Below are 19,755 nucleotides of genomic sequence, written 5' to 3'. Positions count from 1 at the left end.
GAAAACGATTTGTTTATCTCGTATTTACCATGCTATGACGTTATGCTTTGAGCTCCAGCAATCACATGAAGTGGATTATCAAAACCAAACCCACTTCATGATGAAGTTTATACACGATATTTGGCAAACATGTACTTTGCACAGAAACGGACTGACGTCGGATGTTTATATCAAGTAGATACGAGGCAAGCTTTGTTAACAAAACGATTACAAGTACCAATGCAGAGAAAAAATTCTTCCTCGCAAGAAAGTGACTACACCCCCACCCCTCTCCCCCTAAACTCAAAAATGAAATGGTCCGTCCCCAAACAGAATAAATCGGACAACAATTGCAACTTTTATTGGAACGGTGATATCTTATAACTTTGGCTCTTATCTTTAGTACCATTTCGCCATTTTGTCATTTTGCTATTTTGTGATTTCGCCATTTCGTGTTTTAAACATGCCAGGCACAGCTGCATGTAGGTTATCTTGTCACATACATGTACATAACAAAGCTGAACAACAGTGAAACAACCACTTCCCTGTTTGTTTCATTTTTGCCTGCATTGCGTGTTAACTATTCCTAGAACAGGTAACAAAAGTTACTATATATTTATCATTAAAATAATAACCACTCTAATCAAACAAAGAGAAATCATGATCAACTCACCTCACGTGGGATCTAAATCTCAAAGTGAATTGATTTTCCATACGTCTCAGCACATAGACTTTATTGATGCTTCTCTGCTTTCTTTCTGGTAACAAAAAGGAAAGGTCTTAACGCATTAAAGCCTTGTAAGCAATGGAAAAACTGCAAATAACAAACAAGAGACTGCTGCCTTAACATGAATGGTAGAACAACAGGACAGGGCAAACTGTGCCTATAGCATGCAGAATGATAGCAACATCTACCCAGAAGGGTCCCCCTATTGATTTATTTTACCAATAATCTTGTCCACAGAATGCAGGACGTGTATGCTGGGAAAATAAATAGGGCTTACATGTACATGTACATTTATAATTATATAACAGCTGTCATGCAACCAGAATTTGACTGCTAAGAACCTGTGTCTACTTAAAGCAATATGCTGAACAACTGAACCACTATAAACTAATCTTAATAATCTGCGATAGCCAGAAAGGATAATTATTTAACATCGCTTGAGATTGTTGCGAGCAGTTTCAAGTTGATAATAGATTCAACTTCACACATTAAGGTCTGAAAGGATTTGTCACCTAAATGACTCCTGTGATCCCAAACATCTGTTGAAATAGCTTTTTTTTTTCAGGCTCTTGTTCATCACCCACCATTGGTTTCATTCACGTGATTAAAAAAATGATCACATGATGACAAACATCTCTTGGCATGGATGGCAAGTTTGCAGCACAGCTTTTGCAAATTCCTCAAAAGTACCAAGTTTCAGGCAAACTTAATCTCATCCGAGTAATGGATTTTGCATCTGTCAAACTCTTTTCTGCCACATATCTTGGATTGTATCTTCGTAGAAAGTGCGAAACTTAACAAACTTGCAAACAAAGTGTGAAGCAACTTACCCAACAGCAGAGGTTCACCCATCACGTGATCATGAAATTCATTATCACGTGTAATCATTTTTTTAAATCATGTGAATGAACCCAATGGTGCATGCAATATTGGCTTGAAAGAAAGCCATTTCAATAGACATCTGGGATCAATAGCTGCCTCGTTCCCAGACGCCTCTCTCTTTCTTCGAGGAAAATGGCCACGCAAAAGAAGAAGCTCTAAAGACAGGATATTTTTGGCAGCCATAAAACTGAATCCAGCCTAACCCACAATTTTATCTCATTGTGACGTTAAATGCCGTAATGGAACTTATAATAAAATGTGTAATAAATCAGTGTCACCTATGAAATTTTCCATGTTTATACATTGTTAGGCTCTAGAATAAATGGAAGTCGAAGTTTTACTAGAGATGACCAGTTGCTAGAGTTAGTTTTGATCAAGAAGATTACATTATACATATAAACATACATGTATTAAATTAATATGTGGTTCCTATTCTTAAAATACTCTTAATTCTAGTTTAGTAATTTAACCCATCAGTCTGAACTTAAGTTAACTTTCTAATCTTCCTAACATAAACGTAAGTGGACACCCTGTATTGTGTGGACACTTGCAGACAAAGTTCCAATGGTGTCCACTTATCAGAGGTTTGACTGTAATCCCTCTACATGTAGCAGTGGGTGACTGAATATTAATTCTTTCAGGCTTTCTTTGTCTTGCTGTTATGTGTTACCCACCGTAAATACAGTAGTTTTTGTATACATGTACATGTAGTTCCAAAGATTCTTGTCACGTGTATGATTTATTTCACATAGAGGCATAATATTTATCATCTCATGGTTTCCCTTTGTTTTGCATAACAATAATGACCAGCTGTTTCATTAAGGGCCGGGCACCAGACAAATTGACTGGCCGTGAACAGAACTTTCCCCAGCGGCTTCACTGATAATTTATATCGTACTGTTGTTGCCCTAAACTATTTCCCTGCGGCTAACAGTCATCTGAAAAAATTAGGTTATTTCAAATCATACAAAATACAATTTTGCTGGTAAAAGTACGCATTATCTCTGTTGTATCTTCAAATTGGCCTGCAAATTCACCCAATGATGCTTTGCGGAAACATGTTACACACACAAGCCCACTTGAAAAGTGTCAAAATTACGCAGCAAATAACCCAATAATTTTCTGCTCCGGCAAAGAAAAGGTCCAGAGGTACAATGTAGGTAGCTTTATGTGAAAAAAACTTTGGGGCGCAATATGTTAAAAGGGTTTTATCTACTTTGTGTCACGGTAGCACTGTGAAGTGAGAAGTAAAAAGTTTTTCGCAGATAATCTTGCTTAGGAGAACTGCATTATTTACATACAACTTATTGCAATCACGTTGTCATAGAAAAAAGCAAAAAGCCAAATAGGAATTAATTTGGGAAATTTAAAGTTCCATTGTTCTTAAATACTGTACATGAATGAAAAATACATTTTTCATTCATGTTATTCATGTACATTATATTTTTCATTCATGCACAGTATCTGAAAACAATGGAAATTTAAATTTGGCTAATTAATTCCTATTTGGCTTTGTGCTTTTCGCTTTTTTCTATAACAGCGTTATTGCAATTAGGTGTATCTATTTACATAGGAAACTTCAAGCAAAGAGCCTGTTTTAATTAGCAGTCTTCTTGTTGAAAACCTTTTACTTGCATAATGAAATATTAAAATTAAATGTACTCCCACATTTCCCTTCAAGAGTAAATGGTTTGAAATTAACCGAAAAATACAATTACTGCAGAACTCTCCGGTTCATGGTTCGTTTCTATTTATATTTATAGCAAAAATAATATAATAATTTCGAAAATATACTTGAGAATGTTCTTTTTTTTCCCGTCTATAAAGTGTGACAGCCTAGAAATCAAGCGACAAAATTATAGATAGTCATCTCAATTGGTTTGCTGTTTTCACTGGTTGCCCAGCAAGTGACCAAGTTAGAGTTTCAAGTTTCATTTTTCTACAAACAGCAGACAAAAAATATAACCTGTTTGCACCAAATAAAGTATAATATCATGCTCAGGTTTATCATTCTCCTGAAAACCTTTATTCTGTGCTATTAATTCGCTTTTAAACTACTGGAAAGAAGGAAACTCACACATGATGTAAGTCAATGCAGAACCCTGTTCACGTGGTTTGCTAACCATGCATTTTCCACCATTCACTGTACTTAGAAAAAAAAAACAGAGAATTAAAAAATTCTTGCGAGCATCTGTGCAAGTCTAGAATTTCAAAGTTTTCTGCCCCATACCTTTGCAAGGCCCTTTGGGCCTTACACTTTTTCTGCCCGGCTGTCAAAGTCTAATGCCCACCTGCTAAAAATCTTATTGTAACCCCTGGTAATGAATTTTAAAGAAAGAAAATAAAAAAAAAAGAACTAATTGTAAACATTTCAGCAAAAAAATTCCCTGAATTGAGTTGCCTTTACATTAAGTGCAATGTGTGATAATTTTCGGTTTGAAGTTTGCCTACTTCCCTACATGATGCAGCTTACACATCACTTGTAAACAATAATTATTGGATGAGGTTTTTGCGATATCCACAATAACAAAGGTCAAGGTAAGCCGAAGGCTGAGGCAGATAACGCTAACCGAGACCTTGATTATTTCGGATGTTACAAAAAACCAAATCCCATAACTGTTTTATTATACATTGTTTTAAAGAAAATAACGACAACACATTGTCACACCCAACACAGTTTATTTTCGACAAGCCATGTTCTTACGTGAACTTGACATTGCTCTTGGAAATCATGCATTGCGCGTGCAACCTACGGATTATTCACTAATCTGCTCGCAGATTAGTAAATAATCTGTAGGTTGCACTGTTTCTCAGAATTACCTGTAGACTTTTAGCCAATGAGAAGACAGACGGTGACTACAATGTTTAATAATAAAATTAATTCGTATTCCTCAATCTGGAAAATGGTCCACTGAGGCTTTAATACAACAGGTAATCTATCAGAAATCGTGTGAACACTAACACAAATTATTTCATCGACAGAATCTACCGCCAAAATTTAGCGTTCAAAAATATGCACAACTACTAATTTTGTCCTATTTGCTCTTGGACACTATTTGCTATGAAGACCAACTTAGTGATGTAGCTTGAGCTTACCTACTGACTGACCGCCATGTGCTCGAATTTACCTTCTAAAACCGCTTCGTTACGCGGCAAGTTATTTTTCAATACAAAGAAAAACTTTTGCTTAAGGTAGTGTAAGAACAAGCCACAGGAGAGCAAATAAAAACACAAAAAAAAGCACAACTCCACAACACCCGCCATATTTTCGAAGACATCATGCTTCTGGACAAGTGATCGTAGATTGTGACTAAGTGCATGATAGGATACTCAACCGGATGTGACGTCATTCTTTTTCCAGACAGATTTTCAAGATTCGGAGTATTGGAATTGGATGGAACAGTTCAATGTTCTGCGCAAACAGGCATATTATTATCACTTTGCCGGGCATTGTGGCGCATTTTGCAGGCAAAAATGGCGAATTTGAGCTTATTTGTCGGGCTAAAATGTATTTTAACCCGCGAACAGTTTAGCAATTGTACAACGATTTTCAACACTTACAAATAAGCTTTAGAGATCTTTCCTTTCATGTCTTTTACAATTTTTGAAAACTCAAATTAAATGGCAAGATCCTGTAATATGTAGCCAGCAACGCTTGATGTATTGTGTATTTTCATTGAGGGAATATAACTGAATGGGCCCTTTGCAGCTGGGGTCAAGTGAACAAACTTTTCCGAGAAAATTTTTTTATTATGGGCTATAGCTTAAAAAATGCCAGAAATGGAAAGAGCGCATCGAAAATACCAGAATGTCTAAGTTTGAGACCCCTGGAATTAAAGAGTAAGTTTATACTACAGTTTGAATTTTCGGAAAATTTAGAGGATTTGTATGTAAAATTAATGTTGCTGGAGAGCAAGGTCTTGCTCTCCACCAACGTTTTCCATAGAAATCTTCTTATTCTTTAAAATTTCGGACCGTCATAAAATCTCCATCTTTAATGATGGGGGCCTCAAACTTGGCCATTTTGATATTTCGACATGCTTTTTCCATTTATGGCATTCATTAAGTTATAGCCCATAATTTTAAGGAAAATAGGTCACGTGATGGCTTAGCTGCCTATTCAACTTGTAAACGCTCGCGTGATTATTCAGACTGTAGTTGTTGTCATTTTTTGTTTTTGTTTTTGTTTTGTTTTTTTTTCAGTTTTTATTTTCTCAATACCCTCCAAAGGTGATAATAATAGCATTATTTATTATACGAATCCGCTTCTGTTTTTGCTAACTGAGCAGTTCTTGTTCTAAAAGAAGTATTAATTTAAATGCCTCCGACCTCTAGAGCCCCACTCGTCGAAGACTTTGAAGAGTCCCCCAACGAAGAGGTACCAAGACCCTGTTTTGTAGGCGTAGCTTGAAATTTTTTCACTCCTTAGAGTTGCCAATTCTAAAACAACTGTACGAGGGTTTTGACGGACCCCCACCCCCGTAGTTTGCGACATTCAATTGTGTGACCAAATATGGTAGTGAGCACGTGTAGTGACTTTCTCAGAAACTGGAGAGACGAGGCAGCGAGTTGAAATATGAGCATACTGTGAGTTTAGAGAGAGTTTTAGCTGCGAAATAAACCTGAAAACTAGTGAGTACTGTGTACCGTTGATAAACGGCTCACTTTTTGGTGCTGGGACAAGGATCGCACTGTGGAGGTACGTCGAGAACTGCGAAAATATCGGTGGAATCGAGAGTGAGAGAATAAAAACAAGGAGCGACCGTGAGTCAAAGCAAACATGAGCGACGGCGAAGCAGAAGCCAACGAAGACGAACAACGTCTCATTAGAGAGATTGACAAAGAAATAAACAAGCTGAAATACTTCTTGGAGGAGACAGGAGAACTGATTGAACTCGGGGACTTTACTGAGATGGATATCGCCGACAAACGAGCCGAGAAAATTATCGCGAAACTATAGGATCTTATTTCACAGACAGAAGAGTTGAAAATCGAGCGAGGAGTGACATCTCGTTCTGTGAGACAGTGGAAGAAAGACACCAAATCCAAATATGCAGCGTTAGTTATCGACAAGGAGAGGCTTGGAAAGTGTCTTACTGAAAAAGAAGAGGAAATTGAGCGGCGGAAAGAAGATTCGAAACAACAGATGGAAGACGAGCGGCGACTTTGCGAGCTCCGTGAAAGACAACAGAACCACGAGCGTGAGTTATGGAAGGAAAAGCTCGAAGCAGAATTGCGGGTAGCGGAGAAGAAATTAGAAATGGAGAAAACCGCCGTTTCCAGCACAACTAAACTGCCGAAACTTAAGATGACACCGTTCAAAGGTACTGCTGGCGACTGGGTGAGATTTGAAAACATGTTCCTAACTTAAGTTGATGTCAAGTCAATTTCTGACGAAGAGAAATTCGGCTATCTGCTAGAATCTGTCGGGCCGAAGGTGAGAGACCGAATTGCAAACTTGAAACCTGGGCGTATTGGTTATAAGACGGCATGGGAACGACTTAAAAAGGAGTTCGGTCAAACTAAAGTTGTCATCAATGCACACATGGACGAAATAATCAATCTACCTCTGGTCAAAGGAACGAATTATTTCAAAATACAAGAGTTTTACGAGAGGCTGAGCAAAAACTATGACGCTCTCCAAACACTTGAAGAAGCTGAGAAATTACAAGGGTTTGTAATGAATACGATCAACAAATTGCCACATGTCAAACCGGACCTAGTACGAGTTGATGAGAATTGGGAGGAATGGTCGATGGAACATTTAATTGACACTTTGCAGAAGTGGCTAAAGAGAAATCACGTGGAAAACAGCAAATGCGAGAAACATCTCTTCACACAGAAGCCAGGAGATAATCGGTCACCTTATTGCCTTTTCTGCCGAAGGCATGATCACTGGAGTGGAAACTGCACCGTGGTATCAGGGTTGGTGAACAGAAAGAAGTTCTTTGTGGATCACAATTTATGCTTTAACTATGGGCGTGCAAATCACAGAGCAGACCAGTGCCAGAGGCGTGGGTGCCTGAAGTGCAAATACAAACATCATACAAGCATATGCGACGGAGAGGAGAGAGAAAGCAGCAGTGCGAATGGGGTTTCGCTGACTGGCTACACTAATTATGCAGAGGAGAGAGTACTACCCGCCATAATTCCCGTGAACATCAAAGGACAGGTTCTCTGGGCTTACCTGGACACAGGATCTGCACGCAATTTCATCTCTCGTGAGGCAGTCAAGACGTTAAAGTTGAAGCCAACTCGTCATGAGACCCGTGAAATCTTGACGGTCAATGGAACCAAAGTCCAGTCCATGCCAATCTTTGACACCCGCATTGAATCGCTGGACGGAAAATCATGTGAAGAAATTGAATTCACTGTCTCAAAGTTAGTGGACTTTACCACAGTGTGAAGGCCAGACATGAACCAGCTGAAACTGAAGTACTCGCATACACGAGACAAGAGGTTCTACATGACGTCTTCAGGAGAACACCAGATACATCTCATTCTCGGAGATAGCATTTACAGCAGAATAAGGACGGAGAGAGTGTTCAAAGGGAAGCCAGGAGACCCCCTAGTGGAAGAGACAACGTTTGGTTGGGTGGTCCATGGTGGAGATGAATATGGGAGTGGCAGCACCTGCATGTACTTGAGAGAAGTTAACGACTATGAGAAACTTTACAGTTTGGATGTACTGGGGATTGAGGATCGGGGTGAGAATGATCAGCTGGATGTTCTGCGTGACTTCAAGGAGAGTGTAGTGAAAAAGAGAGGATGGAAGGTATGAGGTCAGTTTTCCATGGATTCCTGGAACAATGTTATCGAACACAAATGAGACACTTAGCAGAAAGCGTCTTGAGAATGTGGAGAGAAAATTGTTGAGAAATGAGAAATTGAGAGAAGAAATGGTGGCATCGTCGAAGAGCAGCTCAAAGAAGGCGTAATAGAAGAAGCTCCTCAGAATCCAACCGGAGAACGAGTATTCTACATGCCACATAAACCAGTTGTAAAGCAAAGTGCAGTTACCACGAAGGTTCGCATGGTGTTTGACGCGAGTGCTAAACCACACCCATTGGCCAACAGCATCAATGACTGCATGTTTACTGGGCCCCCATTACAGCCACTCCTCGGGGACATAATGGTTAGAGCGCGCATGTCCACAAATCTACTTCTGGGTGAAATTGAGAAGGCGTTTCTGCAGATAAGTGTTAAAGAGGAAGATAGAGATTCATTCAGATTCCTGTTCAATGTCAAGGGAGAAGAGAAGCATCTAAGATTTACACGTGTACCCTTTGGAGTTGAAGCGAGCCCCTTCTTATTGGGAGCCACTCTGCAGCATCACTTTCAACAGCAAGGGCCAGAGTTCTCAGAAACCGTGAGCGCACTCAAGGAGAACACTTATGTTGACAATCTAATGCAAACGGGAGAAGATAATGAGAAGCTTGTGAGGTTCAAAGAAGAGAGTACTATCATACTGGAGTCAGCTAAGTTTCCAGTTCACAAGTGAGAATCGAACGTTAAATGTCTTGAGAGTGAAGGCATGCCAAACCCTAGCAAGATTCTAGGACATACATGGAACAAAGAAGATGATACACTGGAGCTGCCTGCAAAGCCTTTCCCACACGAACAGCTAGTGACTAAGCGAACTATCCTCAGTTATCTAGGAACTGTGTATGACCCACTCGGGATAATCTCGCCCACTATGGCTGAAGGAAAACACATCTACCGCAAAACCTGTGATGAAAAGAAGGGCTGGAATGCAGAAGTTTCTACTCATTTGAAGAGCCAATGGCTCAAGTGGACAAAGCAGCTTAAAGATGTCAGAATTCTTAGAAGTGTTGCTACCTCAATTGGAGAGATGGAAGCAGTCCATTTACATATTTTCGCAGATGCAAGCATTCTAGCTGTGCAGTGGCGGTTGCGTTTGTGGAGCACGGGACAGGCGTGGCTAAAGGGCTGCTGACATCAAAATCACGAATCTCAAAGAGAAACACTTCAATAGCTAGACTGGAACTTGTGAGCGGTCATATGGCAGCGAATATGGCGAAGAACCTTGGCACTGCTCTTCAGCGGTGGCCCATCAGATCTACCACCATTTGGATGGACAGCATGGTGGCGTTGTATTGGATAACCAATCCTGGCAAAGGTTGGAAGGTGTTTGTGGCCAGTAGAGTGAAGAAGATAGCAGAAACCACTGGTCCAATCAACATCACTTGGAAGTACTCCCCATCCGAAATGAATCTAGCAGACCTTGGAAGTAGAGGGGCGACCATTGCAAAGATGGAGAGAGGAAACTGGTTTGCTGGTCCAGATTGGCTCTTGGATGAGAGACAGTGGTCACAGCAGCCAAGGCTGAACAACAGCAAAGAGACAGATGAGGAGTTCAAGGCCATCCAAGAGGCAGTTCTTCGCACAGATGAGCGCAAGTTGGATGAGTGGGATGCATTGCTCGAGAGAAGTACCTACTGGCGGACATTGAGAGTAACAACATGGGTTCTGAGGTTCGTCGGCAACTGCAAGGCGAGAAGAAACAAGTTAAAGAAAACAGCAGGGCCGTTAGTAACCGAGGAAATCACGACTGCGAGAAACTCCTGGGTAAAGCGAGTTCAGAAAGCAGACGAAGCATGTCTACAATCCCCGGGATGGAAGTTGGTCAGAGATGAACTTACAGGTGTTCTCAAGTGTGAAGGCAGAATTAAAGGATACAGGCCAACGTACCTTCCTAGAGGACCATTTGCTGAGAAGCTTATTGTTCACACACACAATCAGGTCATGCATCTTGGAACTGCAAACACAATGGCAAGTGTGAGAGAGAACTGGTGGATACTGAAGTTGAGAGCCAAAGTTAAGAAAGTTATAAAGAAGTGCAATGTTTGCAAAGTATTCTCCACCAGACCATACGGAGTGCCGTCGACAAGTGCCTTGCCAGAATACAGAACAGAGGGGAGCAGACCATTCGAAGTGACCGGAGTAGACTTTGCCAGACCTTTTAGTTATGAGGTTGAAAAAAAGGAACAAGGAAAGTGCTACCTTATTATTTTCACATGTGCAAGCTCCAGAGCAATCCATTTAGAAGTAACAAGGACCCAAACAGCAGACGAATTCAAGCAGAAACTCAATGCATTTATCTCACGTCGAACAAGACCTCGCATCATCATCTCAGACAATGCGAAAGTATTCAAGACTACAGCAGATTGGATCAAAACCATCAGGAAAAGTGAGAAGCTACAGGATTATCTAGCACGTGAGAACATTCATTGGCAGTTTAACCTTGCCAAATCGCCCTGGTGGGGAGGATTCTATGAGAGATTGATCAAGGAGATCAAGAAGGCGATGCACAAGACCTTAGGACGGTTACATCTTTCCTATGAAGCATTTGAATCAGTCATCGTGGATGTTGAAAGAAATCTTAACAATCGACCCCTGACGTATGTTGAAACAGAGGGAGGAGAGGAAGAAGTGCTGACGCCGAATGTGATCCTGTGGGGGCGAGATGCATATCCAGTAGAGGACATTGAAAATTCTGAAGCAGAGAAGCTGACGAAGATGAGCAAGCGATTGGAAGATGCCAAAGCCCATGTGTGGAAACGCTGGAAGAGAGAGTATGTCCACAGCCTAATGGAAAGCCACAGGCTTAACAAGGAAACAGGAACCACACCTAAAGTGGGAAAAATTGTACTCATTGTTGGAGATAAGAAGAATCGCGGCGAATGGAAAAAAGGAAAGGTGGTGCGTCTTGTACAAGGTAAGGACGGAGTTGTGAGAGGTGTGACGTTGTTCCGTAAAGGACACACCATTGAGCGACCACTTCAGTTAGTCTGCCCTTTGGAAATCCGAGCAGTGGAAAATACTGATGAGCCTCAGGAAGGGAGGAGACAACAAGTTGACTTAAGAAGCCAGAGACCAAGAAGAACTGCAGCTCAGAGGGCTACCAAGAGAATTGCAGAACAGATGCATGCAGAGGAGGAGGATTGATAAACTGGACTGTCGTCAAGCAAACCGGACTGTTGTTGATAAACCGCACTGTCACTAAGTATACGGAACTGTCGTGAAGCAAATCGAACTGTCTTTAGAGTAACATGATTGTAAAAATTGAGCTACAATTTTTAGGGGAGTTGTGTACGAGAGTTTTGACGGACCCCCACCCCCCGTAGTTTGCGACATTCAATTGTGTGACCAAATATGGTAGTGAGCACGTGTGGTGACTTTCTCAGAAACTGGAGAGACGAAGCAGCGAGTTGAACTGTGAGCATACCGTGAGTTTAGAGAGAGTTTTAGCTGCGAAATAAACCTGAAAACTAGTGAGTACTGTGTACCGTTGATAAACGGCTCACAACAAATTAACTGACACTTTCAAAATTTTTAATAGCGATGAAAACATTTGCTTCAAATTCTGTCTACTCCTAAAGTTGATTGTCAAATATGTCCCGTCGTATTGCTTTCGGCTTAATACCCAAAAAGGTACCGCGAAAAATCCTGCGCGCTGTGGACTTTTTGAGGTTGAATACCCTTATAAGGTTTTACCACGAGCACCCTTGTCCTCTTTATATGGTAGCCCCACCCCACCCCAACCCCCCCCCTCCCCCCCCGCCTCCAGGCTCAAGAGTATCAATGGGAAGACTCGATCACGACAGATGTAATATATCAAACACGAAAGACCGTGTTTGACCACATTTCCACACACCGAGAAGAACCACAACGGCTCATTTTTTAAATTTATATTTCAAATTTATCGCTGTGTTTTAGTTTTAGTTTTGTGATAGTTTTGACAGTGATAAACATAGCAAATGACTTTAGAGTACCGCGAGACTCATAGGTAAAATATAAATTCATTTTTCAATCGACGTTGTCCTCGGCGTCGCCGTCGTGGTTTCTTAAACTCCCTAATACGACGCGCAGCGGAGTATTTTTGAGGGGTTTGGAAATGTGGTCAAACACTGCCTTGAGTGTTCAATATATCTTCTCAATCTAAACTAAAACTAAGGAAAAAACGGAGAAATAAAATCGTTAAAATCTATGCTAATTAAGATCAGATATCCAAACACCGTCACGTTCATGATTTCCTTTGTTTAAACTTAATGAATTATTAATGAGTTTGAGAAGTTTCTGTTACTTTACGGCTCGATGACCGCGGCCATGTTGACGCCCTTATCTTCCGATGCAAGGCAAATAAAAGCTAAGGATCCCTAAGAAACTCACAGCAGTAGCCTCCTACGCAGTTTAGACTTCAGAGATGAACACCAGCGAAGACAGAGGAATTTTGCCATTTTTCAGAAAGTATTCTATCGGATGCTTATAGATAAATTTTCGCGAACCAACTAATCAAATCACATCGAAAGTACATCTCCAAAATAAGGCCTTTTAAAAGCTTTAATTGTTGCGAGCTCTAAAAATATCTTTATAGTATTTCTAAAAATTTAAGTCTTGCATTTACTTATCAGCCAAGAAGGCATATCATTTCTGTTCGGGTTGGAAAAAAGTTTTACCTCGATTTTTGTCCACTTAACTTTCTTGGCTTATGAGTACTGAAGCACTTTACTAATTCTGCATTGTATGCATTGCTTATGCTTTTGAGCTTGTGCTATTGTCGAAATGAAAACCAGTCCTAAGACTGAGGACTCGAACGTGGTTCTTAGCTACTCTTGTTTAAAAAATGCATTGCGTTTTAAAAATTCGATTCACAGGATTCAAATTCCTAGTAGCATAATCTTAGAGCCCCAAAATAAAACTTTGCATTTTAGGTCATTTTACGCAGGATTTCAGTGATATTTTGTGCGCATGTGTTGTGGGCTCCTTAGGGCAATAATATGGAATATAAAACATACGAATAGAATAGAACAATTTCGATATATTAAAATTCAGCCTAAAACAATACGCCTCAGCACAAGGCTCCGGGAAAGAACTACAGAATTTGTGGTGTTTATTCCCCGGGAGCCTCGTGCTGAGGTCTATTGTTTTAGGCTGAATTTTAATATATCGAAATTGGGCTATTCGTTCCCTATTTGAACGGCTTGTCTAAGAATTTCTTTGTTACTTTTATCACTCACAGTACAAATTTCTTTGAACAATTACACAATTGACCACACAAATAATAAACTGCATTTTTATCACCTTTATTGTCTCACTACTTCTACAATTACCGCTCTTTCGTTCCTGACGTGCTAAGAACGTCAGGTCTACAAGCGAAAACATTACTCAACTACAACGAAAAGTCGTTTTCCATGCTCAAGACACAACCGAAGGAAAGAACTTTCATTTGCCATATCCGTAGCTACTGTTGGTGTTGCCACTACCACCGTTGTTGTTGTTGTGGTTGTTGCTGCTGTTGTTGTTGTTGTTGTTACAAATGTTCTGATTGTTTGAGTTGTTATTACCACTGAACTGACGGGTGAAGTCATTTGTCACCTGAGGTCGGCCAACATGGGGCAAAGCAAACAGACCTATAACGTACAAAACACCTGGACAAAACAACAAAGAAACTGTACATTAGTATAGGTAATCGTATGAATGCGAGTGCGATTAGCTGCGATTAAGGATTCACACTGAGTGATATTTAAAAATTGTACGAGCCTTTATAATTACGCGAGTGCAATTTGAAAGAATTTTCAAATATCACGAGGAACTGAAGATTATCAAACGTACGAACAAATCAAACACAGTCTTAATTTTGCAGTCCATTGAAAGCGCTCAGCATAAAGTGGGTATCTACATGTGTATGGTCATGTATATGTACTGAATACGTTATTGAATTATGTAAAACAAAGCAATGGCTAAAAGAAGGTTGATACCCGAACTAACCAGGGTCTTCGTCATGTTTTTCGTCCTGTCAAAGAAATAAATGAATCATATCAGTCCTTACTGAAAACGATTTTAATTACGCAAGAACACTGAGGAACGAATGCAATAGGTCGTCTTTCAGACACGTATAGCTGTACAGTGTAACACAGAAACACGCTTACCTGAGGTCGGTTATCGAGAGAGGCTGACGCCACTAAGACCAAAGATATTACGAAGAAAACAAAGCACTTCATAGTCTTTGAGAAATAAATAAAACAAATCAGTATGCTATTTAAATCGGTTGAGTTAAGCTGAGTAGCGCTGACTCATTGTAAAGCGTTTTAAAGCTGATACAAAGCGTTAAGTCACAGGACTGCTTCCAAACGCAGGGAAGAGCTTTTTTTACGCCACATAAAAATGACGCACTTTGTTTGAGGAATAAGACCCCGCTTATTTGACAGTGTTGCACTTAACCTTGAATAGACCGGATGAGCTTGTTGCCGTCCTGCTGAACAAGGGAGGGACCCCACCCCCCTTGTCCCGCTCCGTACCAAAATATAAAAGCAATCATGATAATGAAACTGGGAGGGCACTAGTGAGTTAGCGCGGGCACTTTCCGTCCCCTATACCCCGGTCTGAACAGGGCTAAAGAAAAAAACTAGGGGCGAACAATAAGTATTTCGTCTGGTTTTTTTCACGGAACTTAACAATAGAGGGTAAAATGTCTTGCCCAAGAACACATCGCAATAACCCCTGCGACCGCTCGATCCGTGTCCTGCAGCGCCCTAACCAGAAGGCCAGCGCGTCTGCCACAAAGGAAAGAAAACGAAAATAAATATGGGTTATTGACCAAGTGTAAGGTCAAGATGGCTGGATATTGGCCAAGTTCTTTTTTTGCGTGTTTATGGACCGAGACGGAGTCAAGGTCCATAAACTCGCAAAAAATAAAAACGAGGTCAATATCCAGCCATCTTGACCGAACAAGCTTGGTCAATAAAGGATTTATTATGTGGCTTTCGGGGAAATTTTTCTTGCTGGACGCGCCGGGTATTCCCGAGCGGGCAAGATAGCTCCATCTTGCTTGCTCGGGTAGCCAATCAAAGCGCAGGATTTGATTTATCTTGCCCACTCACGGTGCTAGCCATATAATAAAACAAAATAAAAAAATAAAGTTGAAAACCAAAGAAAGCAATTGTAAAGCTATTGATGAATTGATCGGTAGGTACTTTCTTTGGTGACACGTATTTTGGTGATATGTCATAATCGTATTGGTTCTTTTTTCAAATCGATTACACTGCGAATATTTTTTTTCCCTTATGCAGTATGAATTCCTTTTCGTTTTTCTCAAATTCCATCGACTGGTTTCCTGTATAATCAAGATGGGAGTCTTTAGTCCATCCATTCTCACATGTGCCAACGACACTGATACTAATTCACAAGACGATTGTATTCCAAAAGAAGAGTAAAGCAACTGAATCAGATTGGCCAAGCATCATACTGTTAGATTTTTTCATACCACGTGAAAAGGTGGCTGGAATATTCTAGTGATAAACTATAGGGATTTTTGGTTTTCTGGTTCACATAGACCTTAAACAATAAGTGAGACAAATACTTATGACAAAATAGTTCGTGGCTGCAAAAATGATGTCAATCGGTGCAAATTCTTCTCCCTTCTTTGCCACGAAACTGTCCTTCTAGGAAAGCGTCTCCGAGATAGAATAACTGCCAGAATGTTAACATTGAAGCCAAGAGTAACAGGAGTCCTTTTATTTAATGATTTGATTCTGGTTGAGCGCTCTCTGTTAAAACGTTTCGTGTGGACTTATTGCATTCTGCGAAACCAAATGGAATGAGTTTCAGAAAGAAACTTAATTTCTTCCAGTTTGCCTAGAACTGGTAGCATGGAATTGAAGGCAAATTTAAAATATAACAAATCTAGTAACAAGAAAACCTACCGCGCTAGAATTTTCTCCTTGAAGGTCTTCTCTTAAAGTGCTCTTCCGAGATAGTCCAAAACTTCTCAACAGCTTAGCTCCCTGTGGAGAACTGAATGCTCTCTGTTACTTTGCCTTGATTTAAGTAGGCCTAATAATGAAATTATTGCATGCAAAATTGACAGCTGTAAATTTGAAATGTCATATTATTGAAGCTCAAGTTGCAACTGCCATATCTTCCGGTAGTTGTAGAGACTGAAAACAGCGCATGCCCACCTACATTTGGTCTGGGTTAGGCTTCTTAATATTTACTTAATGAAAACGTTTCGTCCAGGGGGAAAAACTGGAAATTCGTCCTTATGTTAGAAACTTTAAGAAACTAAGACCATTCAGATTTAATGTCAACACTAACATCAATTCCTAATATCAATTTTAAGGCCAATGTAGCGCGTGAAAATTAGGATCAAAGATCACAGTTGTAAACAAAAGATGACAAAAAATGTGAGGAAGTAGGGTCGACTAGGCAAGTTTGTCATCTGCTCTTAGGGGAATTTAATATCCTTTCAGTTCAGAAATGTTTTCGGTGAAAATTGAGCTCCAAACTAAAAGGACAGAACATGACGATTGAAAATAGATTTAAAACATTGCGAAAACTGATATTTTCACATTAAAGTGACATCCCAGGTAAACATGTTATCAATACGCACAAATTGGTGTCCAAATAGAGTTTAATTATCGTTCCTTCAATTGTCTCTAAGCTGAAAGCCCCTTCAATTTACATACGTGCTAACTATAGATGAAAAAGAGTGCAAAGGAAAAACCTCTATATAAAATTAAATTTAAATAATTCTAAAAAAGAATGGCTGTTAGTCTTAGCTTAACACTTTCCCGGCTGGCGTTATACGTTTCTTAAAATAGCTATCATAAACAAAGTACATGCAGTTACGTCCTAGCAACATGTAAACTGAGCTCCCATAATACATTTTTCAATGATGTGATGTTCGACAATTACAAAATCAGGGCGGCTGTTAGAGCGCACAAAGCATCAGATCAATTTCACGTCTTTTTAACTTTTGCAAATAAAACTTACTAACTTCTTCGATAGACGATTTTCGTTATTCACAAAATGGTTTTCAACCAACTTATTGCCAAGGCTCTCATTTTCGAAGCTCAATTTTTTAAAATAGCTATCATAAACAAAGTACGTGCAGTTACGTCTTAGCAACAGGTAAACTGAGCTTCAATAATACATCATTTTCAATGGTGTAATTTTCGACAACTACAAAATCAGGGCGACTCTTAGAGCGCATAAAGCATCAGATCAATTTCACGTCTTTCTAACTTTTGCAAATAAGACTTAACATATAAGAAAGACGGATAGTTACATTTCAAGCTAGTTCGATAATTGTATTACAAATATTGGTATTGAAATATCGCTTAAATATCATTCATTGTTTATAGTCATTACATACTGGCTATGTGTATTTAGCAGCATGGAATCACTCCTGGTTACCTGAAATAACTGCTTTCCTACTAACAAACGGCTTGGTTCTTTGAAATAAATCGGAGACTGTTAAGAAATTAGTCTTCGGAAATAAGCACTGTGGTAATAAACTGGGTGAAATAAACATTTTAGGAATAACAACAAATCGGCTACTGAGGAATTTAAATAGTTTTACAACTTTTCAAAAGCTAAAAAGAAATAAAACCGTTTAACACGAAACTGACAACAGTTAATTGGAAAGGTATTATGGAAGCTTAGTTTACATTTGCCAAGACTTCCTTGCATTGAACTTAGAAACAGCACGTGCCCAGCCGTATTGGTTTAGGCATTTTAATCTCTACATTAGCGGAAATATTTGTCGAGGGAACAAATTTGTAAAAACTTGTGTTTTCAAGCACCTTAAGACCAGCGAGAGATAGTGGTAAGACTAAGAACCGTTGTATTGGATGTCCCAATTTCAATTTTAGGGCTAGTGGTGAAAATAACGATCAAAAGATCTCAACTTTAGACAAAAAGCGACTTGATAGGGTATACTAGACAAATTTGTTATCTGTTAGTAAAGGCCGGAATTATCCTCAGATTGTTGATTAAAGTTGTGTTCCAAGAGGACGAAACATGACCATTGTAAATGCCTCTAAAATATTTAAAGAAACACGGTTATTGCCACATTAACGTGGCACTTTTTAAAAAGCTCAAGTTGCAACTGTTCCAGTACCCGCCGGCGCTTCTAGATACTGAAAAATAGCGCATGCTACGTTCGTCTGGGGTAGGCTTCTTAATCTTTACTTGACGAAAAATTTTCATCGAGCAGAAAAAACTGAAATAATTTGTTCCGTCTTATGCCAGAAACTTTAAGAAACTTCAGAGCATCCAGAGTTAATGTCAAGTCCTACAAGCAGTCTTGCATTCAATTTCGGGATTTTGAAAAAATGTCAGAGTAAACTCGACTGTTTGATTTTTGAAATGCTTTTTATTCGTAAACTTCAACCAAAATTCAACAAACAGAGTGACTCGATCCATGCTAAGCTATTTACTTGATTATTTCATTTTTTTAAAATCGTTTCTATCGCGTTAACGTTTTACTACTCACGCCGCAATTTTCTTGTATTGTTTCTATGTAAATATTTTAGAGTTTTAGTCAGTGTTTCATTACCGTTCTTATAATCGATTGTATATATTTGGGCGCATGCAAAGATTTTACTTTTTAACTTGAAAATGACCGTCGAACGGTCGAAACGTCGTTGCTTTTTAACGTTAACTTTTTTAGTGAAATCCGTTTCTAAAAATTTGTTGATTCCAAGATTACAGTTGTAAACAAAAGAACACAAAAAATGTGAGGAAGTAGGGTCGACTAGGCAAGTTTGCTCTGCTCTTAGGGGAATTTAATAGCCTTTTATTTCAGAAATGCTTTCAGTGAAAATTGAACTCCAAGTTAAAAGAACAAAGCATGACGATTCAAAGAAAACTTAAAACACTGCAAAAACTGATATTTTCATACTAAAGTAGCATCTCAAGCAAACCTTTTATTAATACGCACAAATTGGTATCCAAATAATGCTTAGTTATTGTTCATTCTATTGTCTATAAGTTAAAAGCTTATTCGAACGCAAACGTGCAAGCAGAAGATAAAAGAAGGCCGTGATTTAGAATTAGAAAAAACCTATTTATTCAATGAAATTTTAAAAAAGCTATAAAATTGACATTAGGAATGCAAAAATGGTTGTTAGTCTTAGCTTGACATTGTCACGGTTGGACTTATATGTTTCTTAAAATTTCTATCGTCAACTAAAATTTCCAGTTGTTCTCGCCGACGAAATTTTCTGATTAAAGAAGCCTACTCTAGACAAATGCAGCTGCGCATGCGCTGTTTTCATTTTCAATACGTGCAGGTACGTTTTGGTGACTGTAAACTGAGCTTCAATAATACTTTTTCAATAATGTGATGTTTAATGGCTACA

General features: G+C 39.3%; 2 protein-coding genes, 1 long non-coding RNA gene and 1 pseudogene across 6 annotated transcripts in view; 2 read left to right on the top strand and 2 right to left on the bottom strand.

Annotated features, from left to right (window-relative positions):
- LOC149107104 (uncharacterized) overlaps nt 1–3,938 on the bottom strand; it is a 160,420-nt gene extending 156,482 nt beyond the window's left edge. For all 4 annotated transcript variants that reach the window (XR_016209547.1, XM_089297191.1, XM_089297192.1 and 1 more), the window contains exons 1-2: nt 3,666–3,938; nt 653–737 (exon numbers count right to left, since the gene is read on the bottom strand). The gene's annotated coding sequence lies outside the window, so the exon portion shown is untranslated. The remainder of the gene's footprint in view (nt 1–652; nt 738–3,665) is intronic.
- Nucleotides 3,939–6,308: 2,370 nt separating this feature from the next.
- LOC149107103 (uncharacterized) lies at nt 6,309–10,323 on the top strand (annotated as a pseudogene).
- LOC149107102 (uncharacterized) lies at nt 10,018–11,725 on the top strand. Its single transcript, XM_089297083.1, has one exon. It carries the CDS (start codon nt 10,355–10,357, stop codon nt 11,555–11,557), a length of 1,203 nt encoding a protein of 400 aa, XP_089153209.1. The 5' UTR covers nt 10,018–10,354; the 3' UTR covers nt 11,558–11,725.
- Nucleotides 11,726–13,679: 1,954 nt separating this feature from the next.
- LOC110051347 (uncharacterized) lies at nt 13,680–16,433 on the bottom strand. Its single transcript, XR_016209554.1, has 4 exons — nt 16,315–16,433; nt 14,542–14,616; nt 14,381–14,405; nt 13,680–14,022 (listed from the first exon to the last, which is right to left on the bottom strand). It is a non-coding gene; the product is annotated as an uncharacterized LOC110051347 (long non-coding RNA).
- Between the last annotated feature and the right edge of the window lie 3,322 nt (nt 16,434–19,755).

The sequence above is a fragment of the Orbicella faveolata genome, unplaced genomic scaffold (assembly GCF_042242905.1).
Source record: "Orbicella faveolata isolate gen_17 unplaced genomic scaffold, um_ofav_v1 contig_27, whole genome shotgun sequence".
In the NCBI taxonomy this organism is placed as follows: domain Eukaryota; kingdom Metazoa; phylum Cnidaria; class Anthozoa; order Scleractinia; family Merulinidae; genus Orbicella; species Orbicella faveolata.
This window is presented reverse-complemented; position numbering and strand designations above follow the sequence as displayed.

Bases quoted from the DNA above. Each gene is read 5' to 3' on its own strand.
- LOC149107102 (XM_089297083.1), top strand. From the start codon at position 10,355: ATGCATCTTGGAACTGCAAACACAATGGCAAGTGTGAGAGAGAACTGG.